The following is a 12,577-nucleotide window of genomic DNA, read 5'->3' on the forward strand; positions in this document are numbered from 1 at the left end:
AAATCCTATAAATCGCTACTTGTCCTAGAGTTCTGCATGGATTGAAAACAAATTTGGCCAGAAACATCCTTGGGGGAAGGGGAATAGAACTTGTATAAATATTGGCTCTGACCCCCCGGGGGCAGGAGGGGCGAAGCCCAATAGGTGAAATTGAGGTAAATCCTATAAATCGCTACCTGTCCTAGTGTTCTGCATGGATTGTAACCAAATTTGGCCAGAAACATCCTTGGGGGAAGGGGAACAGAACTTGTATAAATTTTGGCTCTGACCCCCCGAGGACAAGAGGGGCGGGGCCCAATAAGGGAAATTAAGGTAAATCCTATAAATCGCTACTTGTCCTAGAGTTCTGCATGGATTGTAACCAAATTTGGCCAGAAACATCCTTGGGGGAAGGGGATCAGAACTTGTTTAAATTTTTGCTCTGACCCCCCGAGGACAGGAGGGGCGGGGCCCAATAGGGGAAATTAAGGTAAATCCTATAAATCGCTACTTGTCCTAGAGTTCTGCATGGATTGTAACCAAATTTGGCCAGAAACATCCTTGAGGGAAGGGGAATAGAACTTGTATAAATTTTGGCTCTGACCCCCCCGGGGACAGGAGGGGCGGGGCCCAATAGGGGAAATTGAGGTAAATCCTATAAATCGCTACCTGTCCTAGTGTTCTGCATGGATTGTAACCAAATTTGGCCAGAAACATCCTTGGGTGGAAGGGGAACAGAACTTGTATAAATTTTGGCTCTGACCCCCCGGGGACAGGAGGGGCGGGGCCCAATAAGGGAAATTTAGGTAAATCCTATAAATCGCTATTTGTCCTAGAGTTCTGCATGGATTGTAACCAAATTTGGCCAGAAACATCCTTGGGGGAAGGGGATCAGAACTTGTTTAAATTTTTTGCTCTGACCCCCCGAGGACAGGAGGGGCGGGGCCTAATAGGGGAAATTAAGGTAAATCCTATAAATCGCTACTTGTCCTAGAGTTCTGCATGAATTGTAACCAAATTTGGCCAGAAAACATCCTTGAGGGAAGGGGAATAGAACTTGTATAAATTTTGGCTCTGACCCCCCCGGGGACAGGAGGGGCGGGGCCCAATAGGGGAAATTGAGGTAAATCCTATAAATCGCTACTTGTCCTAGAGTTCTGCATGGATTGTAACCAAATTTGGCCAGAAACATCCTTGGGGGAAGGAGAACAGAACTTGTATAAATTTTGGCTCTGACCCCCCGGGGACAGGAGGGGCGGGGCCCAATAGGGGAAATTTAGGTAAATCCTATAAATTGCTACTTGTTCTAGAGTTCTGCATGGATTGTAACCAAATTTGGCCAGAAACATTCTTAGGGGAATAGGAACAGAACTTAAATAAATTTTGGCTCTGACCCCCCGGGGGCAGGAGGGGCGGGCCCAATAGGGGAAATAGAGGTAAATCCTATAAATCTCTACTTGTCCTAGAGTTCTGCATGGATTGAAACCAAATTTGGCCAGAAACATCCTTGGGGAAAGGAGAATAGAACTTGTATAAATTTTGGCTCTGACCCCCTGGGGGCAGGAGGGGCGGGGCCCAATAGGGAAATTTAGGTAAATCCTATAAATCGCTACTTGTCTTAGAGTTCTGCTTGGAGTTTAACCAAATTTGGCCCAGAAACATCCTTGGGGTTAACAGAATTCCTATAATTTTTGGCTCTGACCCCCTTGAGCAGAAAGAGTGGGGCCCAATAGGGGAATTAGAGGTAAATATTCAAATTCCTTCAGAAAAGAAACAATGAACCTTACTAGGCATTACAAACCAGGTGAGCGATACAGGCCCTCTGGGCCTCTTGTTTGGTACATACTATATAAAGTTGTGCAGCTAATGTGATCTTCATTAAACAGTGGTATAGTGCTGTAACCCAACTTATTCTTTAACAGTGATTTGACTTCTATGGTTCGATATTACCTTTATTTGAAATGCTTTTGCAGTGATATGTTTCACAATTAGTTTACTGGCTTCAAATTACCAAAAATGTAATCACACACAAAAATCAGTTGGTTTTCAGTACTTTAATGTAATTACGCAATCCTTCCTTAACAGGAATTTATATGTTGAAATTCACACCATTATTAATGTCAAAATCCATTACATGTCATGTGTTCATTTTTGTTATATGATTCTTTTATTGCCCTCACAAAAGTTATGATCTGTTCTTTTTTTTTTCTTTAGTTTTAGTTTCCTCATAAAAGGATTATGTATATATTGTCTATTATAAAAATTATTGTTACATGTAAATGTGATCAAATGTTGAATTTAGGCATAGAAATATATAATAGATATAAATGAGGGTATTGTTTGGGACACACACATAGCTGTTCAATAAATTTGAACAAGCATTAGAAAAATGATCTGCTCTACATCATCACCATTTTTGCTGCCATGTTTTGTTGTAAATGCCAATACGCAACATTATTACTTGTTATTATTAATTTTTGTATTTACTTTTATGTGCTTGCTACATTAAATAATTACATGTAATTCATTGTATGAATTGTAAGAATGAGTTCTTTTTTTTTCTTTACATGATATAATGTGTCCTGCATCTATCTATATATCTTGAAGATTATAACTTCAATCCTTTCAAAAGAAAGATAAATATGAAAGAGACTTCCAACGACGAAATACTTATCTCCTCTGACCAAACAGATGATTGATTTCTTATCGATGTTTCTTTATGTATTGCTAATGGCATGCTTTACGAGAAGAAGCTGCTCAGCCATTCTTAATTGCTTTGAAAAAAAGAAACAGATGTCTGAAAAGGTGGAGGGTAATATAGATAATGCTCATTTGTATTTCCACCAAGTTTCATTGGAATCTGTCCAGTATTTGAGGAGTAGTAGGTCGATTGCCGTGTCTGGTACAGACTGACAAAAAGGATGACCTGAATGAGGTATACCCCTCCTAACGTCATTGTGGGAGTATCATTTAATGCAGCCACAGGTTGGCTGACTATGAACATTAATATCCATAAACATTTCCTTTGAATCTTTCCAGTAGTTTAGGAGTAGTCGGTCGATTGTTGTGTAAAACCCTCCTAACTTCATTGCAGGGGGTATAATTAAATATAGCAACAATTTGACTGACCATGAACATTAGCATCTATAAGACTGAACATTTTAAAACTAAGAAATAAAGTGCACACAATATTTCATGTAATACAGTACCTGTAATAATTTGTAAAGACACACAAACAAGACTTTTTTGGTTATAGCACTTTAATTTAAAGTCATGACCTTATAAGGTTAAGTAATGCAAACAACTTAAAAGTGAAGTTAAATTGTCCAATAAGCTAGAGCTATAATGCTCTGCTATCTACAGCTGTGTGCTATATAATGACTTGTGCTACACGATCAAAATTGTTCCGCTTTTGAACATTTCAAGGTTATCTGCCCTTGCATGTAGGTGTATCAATTCTGATGTTGGAGCAAGTGCCGATAACTCTGTAATATATTAATCAACTTTAAGGAAATGCATATGCAAGGATGTTAAATACTTTTGGCAAAATTTTAAACCTCTAGATAGGGGAACAAGCATTCTTTGAAATATAACAAAAAGCCGTCCGCAGAGTAAAGCAAATAATTTGGTCATCATGGAATATTTTTTATTTTGATATTTTACGTTACATACTCTGTTTTTATTCATGTATAGATTTGTATTCTCATCGGTTGAAAATAATTCACCTTAAATTCTGCATACCCTCAACCCCCTTCCCCAAAATTTAAGCTATATACTTTGATGCAATAATTTTACCTTCCCTAACTTCAGCATTTATTAATATAATAAAACTCAAATTTTAATATTATCAGTTTCATATACAGGTTCAAGAAAAAGACAACAAAACAATTGAATTGTGCAATACTTGTGGTACATGTATAATGCTTGAATTTAAAAAATGTCAATATCTCAAGTCCCAACTTCTCTCAACCCATACATCTCTAAACAATTATAACATCTATTTCATAATGGTAAATACAATATACATCAAAATATAAAGGAAACATAATAGTCAACAGCCTTTAAAATAACAAATTATGCACACACACAAATATACATGTATAAGATATAAACAACAACAAAATTCAACAAAATTTAATCTAAATAGTAAACAAGCTCTTTAAGTTACAAAACCAATAGCTGAGTGAAGAAAGCATTTATATAAATATAACACAAATATTCCAAAGAGCTGAACAATTTAATATTTAGTATTTGATATGGTTAATAATCAAGACATACAATAGGTATTTGAAATCACTACTGTAACAGGGTCCTGTCATAATAAATAGTTGTCTGGGGAAAGTAATTGAGAAGTTTTAATGTTTTATAGTAAAGCATACCTGTCAACTCTCCCTGATTCCCTGTGAGTCTCTCGGATTTTCATAACATCCCACAGAATTTCCCACACTCGCTAAATCTCCCAGTTTTACCCCTTATTAAAGAGAAAATCCAATATCCTGTCAAATAATTCCCCTTTCAGAGCCACAAGTAATGCATAATCCAGCAATGCAATTCCTGAAAGTTGACAGGCATGGCAAAGTATTATTTACACAATTTATATAACTTTACAAATCAAATTTTGAGATCTTGTCAATGTCCTGTAAAACCATAAAAATTACTTAACATAGAAAAACTCAACCAAACTAGCTTTACAAAGCTGTAACTACAGCTGGTGTAGATCTAAACCAGCATCATTACATTCTGAGGAAAGTATAGGCTTACAAAGCATTTATTATCTATACAAATGTATACATGTACAAGTATGTTATACATGATATCTTCATTTGTATGTTTGCTGTTAGATCCTGTATACTATATGTATTACAGTATCTTTATACAAATCCTGTACACTATATGTATTACAGTATCTTTATACAAATGTATATATTTTGGATAAAAAAATGTAAAAAAAAAAAACGCAATATATTTTGTGTTTATCCACATATACATCAAATATCAATTTTGTTCGTAAGAGATCTTCAAAGTCCATATAGGGACACTTTTTATTTATCATTTTTTTTTCTAAGAGGAATAAAATCAACAGCAAATCATAATAATATTAAAGGCCCACTAGAGTGACAAACAACTGTATACATTGCAATCATATACCACCTCACACATGGACATGGAAGGGAGACAAGCTCATAGTACCAATGAACATGTGTAAAATCAATATGTCATTCAACTGATTTTCGGAATTTGGAATCCCAAAACAATAAAACCATCTCTCCTTATTATGTAAAAAAGCCATATTCGAAATTCTTGAAAGCGTTTTAAGACAAACACTAACAGCAATGTATCAACAAGACACCCTATATAAACATATCACAATATAACATATGACATGTCTTCCTTACACTTTGAATGTTTGATTCCAAGTCTGTTATCTTATAGCCAAGCCTATCAACACTGTTCCAATCAAATAGATCTCCAATAAATGAATTGTAATTAGAGTTGAATCTTCCATAGGAAGTTCCACATCAAACATCTCCATAAAAGTTCGACCACAAACAAGACAGCAAACATTAACAAAGCACCGAGTGTATACCAAATATTTGGCATTATATAACAGTATATCATTAAAGGATATGGTACAGGATCCTCTGTGACGATCCAGCTTATCAAAGTCATAATGGAATCTTAAAAGCAGTGGTTTACTTCCTCCTAAAAAACACCACATTTACTATCTTTCTCCTGTATCAGTTGATTCAGCACATTAACATTGCAAGTTGAGACTATTGAACATGATTCTCCTCTTATTTATGTGAAAAAGTGTGAAATATTGAACAGATGATGACTACAGAGGTAGCTATATTATTTTCCCTTCAAATGGTGGTATTAATGCAATATACTGCATATTAACACTCAACATAGACTCCAAACCACCAGTTAGTGTCAGATACAGTTTGACAAGCCATGGTTCCTGTATACCCTAATCAAAGTGACACTAAGTACACAATAAAGTGGTTGGCATGGCTAAATTTTTCTATAAAGGTACCACACAATGTCGCATGATTTCTTAAATTTGAAAATTTCTGGAAAACTTGCAAAAAAAAAAGGTTTTAGATTTGCACATACTATGTGTACCAGTAAGTTATACAGTAGAATCAAACAGGGCCAGTTCAGACATGTCCATCTATTATCATATTGCTACAATACGCATAGTATTTGATAGGAATGAAACACATTTTTTTGTCCTTACACAACATTTTTGACAGTGATGAAATGCCTTAGTACAGTTTATTCTTTAGATTCATTGTTTTATGATGCAAGGGACACAAAACCTTAAACAAGCTTGAAATCTCACGGAAATATTTCAGAAATACAGCTTCTGTGCTAGTAGCACTCAAAAATATTCGTAAGACTATCCAGGTTTGGTCATGAATGGATGAGCACTCATAATGTGTGTGAACCATAATCAATTTCTGTATCATAAATCTATACTCGTCATAGATGAGAGGATGAAGTCCACAAATGGACACTGTGACAATATAACACATTTGTGACACAAGGTAACAAATGCTTTCCGGTCGCTTCATCAGGATAGTGTCATGTTTCCATACAAAGTCCAAGTTTAAAGTGTGACAAGTGCACACACAATGCAGCATTCTGCCCACTGAATAAAAGAGAACAAACACACAACAAACAAATACATACCATTCCCTGACCTTGACCTCCCATTCCCTGTCCTTGACCTTGCATTGACCCCTGGTTGCCACCAGATCCTCCAAATCCTCCACCCATGGATCCCTCATTTTGTTGTCTCTGTTGTTGTCATGCACAGATGTTGTTACCATGAACCATATTTTAATGTACATCTTTGATACAAATTCTTGCAGAGAGTACAACAGGCAGTACCATAGTCAAAGTACATTCAACTATTTTGTGAAAATATCAACTTAGCCCCAAAACTCCAAAATAGCTGGTATAATTTTCTGTTTATTCTATATCATTTATCATTAAATAAGTTTTATAAGTCTTGAGGTACTACCAGACCAGATGTTTTGCAAAACAGCCATTTTGCTCCCTTTCAATAATGTTTCTCTCTAAAAATATTCAAACTGCAATTATGTTCAATGAAAAAATATAATTTGTGGGCCAGATCCTCAATAACATTTAAAATGATGTTGTTGACATAATGATGTCAATGTGCAACTTACATTTTCGATACCCATAGCAGCAGGAGGGGCTGGGGGTGGTGGTACAGGTGGAGGTCCACCAGAACGACCCCGCTGTCCTTCACCCCTCATACCGTCGCCTCTCATTCCTTCACCTCGCATGACTTCTCCACGCATTCCTCCCTCACCTCGCATACCATCTCCACGCATACTGTCACCCGCGCATTCCCTGTAGGAATATATCAAAACATATTAACTGAAGGCAAAAAACAGCTAACATATCAATTTACAAATATATGTCTCCTGCGGTCATTCAAATGCAATTATTGAAATGGAACTACATTATGTTTGTACTGGTGTTATCTGGCTGTTTCAGTTAAAATACTAGGTGTAGAGATGAAAGAAACCATAACTTCATCATCCACCCACTCTGTTTACAATGGGTTGCAGACCTTACACTGGGCTGCTGTGGTTGGGTATTTACAAGATAAAACGAAGTCGACCATCCTTCAAAACACAGTTGCTACTTACAACAATTATGATAAATACATTTTGTGACTTACCTGGTCCATCTGATTGCCACGATCCATTGGTCCTCGTCCTCCTCTCATACCACCTGCGTCTCCTCTCATTATCATCTCACGCCGTCTTTCCTCCTCTTCTCGTACCATCCGGTTTTCTTCCTGGCGCCTGAAATTATTGCCATTACTGACCAAATATACCCATTAAAACAATTGTCCGTGTTTTGTTTGGTAAAATGATCTTGGACCAAGAACTTTATTTCAAGATGTTCAACTTCATTACAACATTTTTTTTATAAATTTATTTAAACAACTGTACTATTGAATATCAACATATTCATATCACAACACACAATTTTGTTTCATATTATGCATTTTACAGAGTTTTCTGTCTGTTTGCTCACAAAATGATCTTGCCATAATCAATACCTACCCGCATGCGCAGTCAACTCCAATATGCAAAGACAGAATAGTTGATCATGAGTGATGCTCATATAAAATTAATATGGGATTTTTATTCTCTCAATTTTTAATTCCTTCTGTATATATACAATTATCCTGCCAATTTTATTGTAGTTTTAATCCAAATTTGATGTCATAAACTCTTCAGCAAAATCTTTTCAATTCTTATAAATTATTGAACCATGTCCATGTGCTATCCTGAACTATTAAAATAACACTACATTAAACCTACCGCATGTCCATTTCTTGTCTGCGCCTCATCTGTTCCTGTCTCATCTCTTCAATTCTTTGGAGTTCTTCTTGTTGTCTTAACAAATCTGCATGACATGGAAAATACACATGTTAGTGTGAAATATTCAGGCATTTGGTGCAAATTCTTTTAACAAATATACCACAGAACCTTAATGACTTTTGACTCAATCACTCTAGATACACTTTGGTGTGTAAAAATTTAAATAACTCTAATTGAACCAATTCATCTACCAAGTGAAACCTGATAACGTTTGTGCGGGACTAGTATCTCCAGTGGTGCTGGAACAGAACTATTTGTAATTTGCCAGGTGAAATGATGTTAGCATGGGATACCATCTTTTGACATATTTTCAGCACCAATAGAAATAATAGTCCCACATAAACTGATCAGGTATCCCATGATACGTGAATTTGTCCAATGCAATGGAACATTTTTACACAACAGAACTTTTACCTTGGTAATTAGGCTTAGTTTTAGAAGTTATCAGACACAGAGACAAACGCTTTGAAAATTTATGAATCAATTACTAAAATATATACACTATTTTATCAAACTTGCTCAAATATGTAATTCATTTTATCACTGTGTTAAACATTAATTATTCACCTTTATACACTTGCCAGAGAAACTTTTCCTTAAAGCTGTGATTTGCAGGCGTCTTCAATTTAAAAGAATATTGTTTTGGTCTAAGTTAATAAATCTGCTCTTTGACTTCTAATTCACCTATGAAAACCCACCTGCTCTAATCTGTTCAGCTTGGAATTCGTACATAGCACCTTCCATCTCTGCCTCTAATTTGACCCTTGCTTCTTCCATTTCCTTCTTCACTCTTTCATGTTGTTGCTTCTCAAGCTCATCTAGTTCCTTCCATCTCTGTGCAAACCTGAATTCAAAAGATCCCGGTGGGGCAAACCTTGGCTCCTTTTCGCGATCTTTTCTGCAATGCTCATTTCTTGGCAAGAACTTTTCTGGCAAACCATCTTCTTCATCTTTTTGCTCCAAAGGCTCAACAAACACAGGTCTTGGGTACCTATATGCAAGTAATGAAAGATAGCTGGTAAGACATTAAAATCTAAATAATTTAGTAATTTATCAGTAGTTTAACTATTATCATTCAAACCCTAGTAGTATCACTCAAAGATACAAGATACCAACTTGACAGACCCATTGTTCTACTATGCTGTTCCTCAGTAAACTGCGCATTATACATTGGTATCAAAGTTTTTCATAGAAAAAGTAAGAGATATTCAAATATCATAAGCTTGAAACATCTGTGTGCATGCAAATTCAACACAGACTGAGAAATGTTCTTTATTCTTTAATCTAAACCAAAAATTATTTGCGAAGAACAAATCTTACGCAGACATCAGAAAAACTCCCTCGTTGATTCTTTTCATAGCCTGACTGGCACCTGGTTTCCTGGCAAATTCTACAATGCCCTCTCCATTTGATCTGCCTCTATCATCAACACAAACGATGGCTCTTTCAATGTCGCCAAACTGGGAGAAGGATTGGTGCAACAGTTCATTGGATACAAATGGAGACAGATTCTTCACGCGGACAGCAGCACCGTGATTGGCAAATCTTACTCTCAGACTGCGGCCTTTCCTCTGTGTTCCATCTAAAGCAGCCTTTGCTGCTTCAGCATTATTTCTGTAATCCTATAAAAAGTGAAACATGCTGGTCAAGTTTTTGTCTAGGTATGAATATTTCTCTATCTTCTTTATTTTTTTTCTTCTAGAATACATAGGAATTTCAGAAAAAGGACATGGTACTAGGAAATGAGTGGTGCTGTGCCCTGCTAAGCTGACCTAACTAGAACATCAATATGTTAGACACATGTACCATAAAGACTCTATACTGTTTTAAACAGGTCAGAGAAGCCACCAACAGGAGACTTCCATATTGTATGTAAAGTTAAACCAGCCTATGTTTAGTATAATTATTTAATAAAGTTGAACGCAATAACCTTTTCAACACACATAAACCGAGGTGCGAATTTAGTCCTGATGGTTAAGAATATACTCTCAGTTTTCTTTCAACCACCATGGGTAAACCCCAATATGTGGGTTTCAAGATCCTAAAGTACAATTTACCGTGGATTAGTCCTACCATCCGGTGATTATGACATCACCATTTGACATTACTTTTGTAACACCATAGGCCTAATAACACAAGTTGGGACTAATCCCCGGTAAATTGCACACGTCTACCAGGCTATCAACCTCCTTCACCGTGTTGAAGATTATGTTGATATTGAAAGCGTGTGCTATGGTACAGGGAGTGTTTATATTCTAATATTTACATTTCCGTTTTCACTTTCCTATATAACCTTACTAACCGGGCAATCGTTTACACTTGCGTAAACGCAGAGGGGCTGCTGCGCAAGAACACAAACCAAAACACTGACTTCCGCCCTTATGTGAATGCGCATCCGGTTAGGCCAAAATATATGCCATTACAAGGGTTCGATATCAACATCAGTTTGAATGCAATGGAAAGCATTGTGTTAATATTAAAAACATAAAAAAATGAAAACATATGGAATAAATGGATTAAAAACGATAAAGTTTTAAATATATGTACAAAAAATGCAGTTTTACACACCAGTAAACAACAAAAAAATAAAAAGCATTCCTTAAATTAGCCGGTTTTTGAATTGTTCTAAGGTGGTAGTAGTTGTGGCCAAGTCGTTCTGAGATATTGAAATATTGGCTATTGTAGATTGCTTATCCCATCTCATCATCATGTGACCATGTCTGTTTTGTATATCTTGATAAGGGGGTAGTTATAGGCTAGTTTTGGTGTGTAACATGCCGACGTCTGGTCAAATTTTACTTAGCCCAGTTCTTATTTACAACGCACCCCCCCCCCCCCCCCCAACACACACCAAATATACAAATACACACTCGCAGCGCTTATATAATTCATACCATACGAATGAATCCAAATCCCTTTGAGCCGTTGACAAACAGTTCTGATATTTCACCATATTTTGTAAACATGGCTTTGAATTCATCTTCGGTTATGTCGGGTGTCAAGTTGCCGACGAAGAGTCGACAGCGTCCTGTGAATTTCAAGTCTTCTTTAGGCCCAGAAGATTCCTCAGTAGATTCTTGGTCTTGTTGTTTCTTGTGTTGCATATTAGAGTGGCGTTCTCCGCCCCCTCCACCTTGTGAAAAGTTACGATTATTGTTAAATCTTCCTCGGCCTCCCCCTCCTCCGCCACCACGGCGTTGGCCTCCATGTCCACCCCGATCACCGCCATGATGATGGCCACCTCCCCGGCCTCCTCTGTTTGGAGGATGATCTTGATGTTTATTCCCATCTTGAGGAGGTTTGTTTTTGTTCGGCGTTGGTGTTTTGTTTTCTGTTGTGTCTTTCTTTACCGGCGCGGCCGCTTTGGTTGGCGTTTTCTCGGACATCGTTAGTTGCTTTGTCTCCCCTTCCTTCCAAATAAAATGGCAGCGTGCTTATGTTAATAAGTCACGTGATCAGTTTATGAAGCCTGAGTACATTATAATAATTAAAGTAGGTTGGTTTAAAATTCCGGATTCCAGCATTTCGTTTTTTTTTGAATATTTTTTTCTTTATATTTACTGATCAAAGTACTTTTATAGATCACTATGAAATTGTTTTCTACAAAAAAATGCTGACATTGATTTGGACCAGTGGAAACAAAAACTTTCATTGCCTATAAATACATTTTTGACTGTACGTAGCTGGGGTTAAAATCACTTTTTAACTTTAATAGGGGTTTTTCGTGCTGTGTCTTTTATAATAAGAATTTTCGTAGTTGTTTTTCAAATCACACACACAACTTTATGATTTAAAAAAATGCAGCTGAATCTTTGATGGAATGCTACTGATCAGGACAATACAAATATGTTATTCATCATAATAAGCATGTGTCTAACTGTTATACTCCAAATAAATAATCGTCTTTGGGAACGGAAAACTGGAAAACGATCTTTGGAACCTCAAAAATCAACGGAGTTGTAATGGGACGAAACGTCCCGCGACCCTTCTTCATGGCCTCTTCAAGAAATAAATCAAGCCCGGATCCGTTTCATTTCTTAGAATCTCCTTAAATAAAATACATTAAAACTTCATTAAGTATCATGGAAAGTTGATAGTTTTTTTAATTTATTTCACTATTTAATACATTTTCATAGAATGCAAGCAGAACAGACAATTTTCTTCAT

At 36.4% G+C, this 12,577-nt stretch overlaps 1 protein-coding gene across 2 annotated transcripts in view; it reads right to left on the reverse strand.

Annotated features, from left to right (window-relative positions):
- Positions 1–11,845, reverse strand: part of LOC138325341 (splicing factor, proline- and glutamine-rich-like) — a 64,147-nt gene extending 52,302 nt beyond the window's left edge. The window contains exons 1-5 of one of the 2 annotated variants that reach the window (XM_069270975.1): positions 11,306–11,845; positions 9,732–10,033; positions 9,110–9,402; positions 8,352–8,436; positions 7,700–7,826 (exon numbers count right to left, since the gene is read on the reverse strand). In XM_069270975.1, coding sequence (XP_069127076.1) covers positions 7,700–7,826; positions 8,352–8,436; positions 9,110–9,402; positions 9,732–10,033; positions 11,306–11,797 — 1,299 coding nt within the window. In that variant the 5' untranslated portion in view covers positions 11,798–11,845. Of the gene's footprint in view, positions 1–7,699; positions 7,845–8,351; positions 8,437–9,109; positions 9,403–9,731; positions 10,034–11,305 lie in introns of both variants that reach the window. The other variant, XM_069270948.1, reaches the window with a different exon arrangement.
- Between the last annotated feature and the right edge of the window lie 732 nt (positions 11,846–12,577).

Source organism: Argopecten irradians, chromosome 1, assembly GCF_041381155.1.
Source record: "Argopecten irradians isolate NY chromosome 1, Ai_NY, whole genome shotgun sequence".
NCBI classification, from domain to species: domain Eukaryota; kingdom Metazoa; phylum Mollusca; class Bivalvia; order Pectinida; family Pectinidae; genus Argopecten; species Argopecten irradians.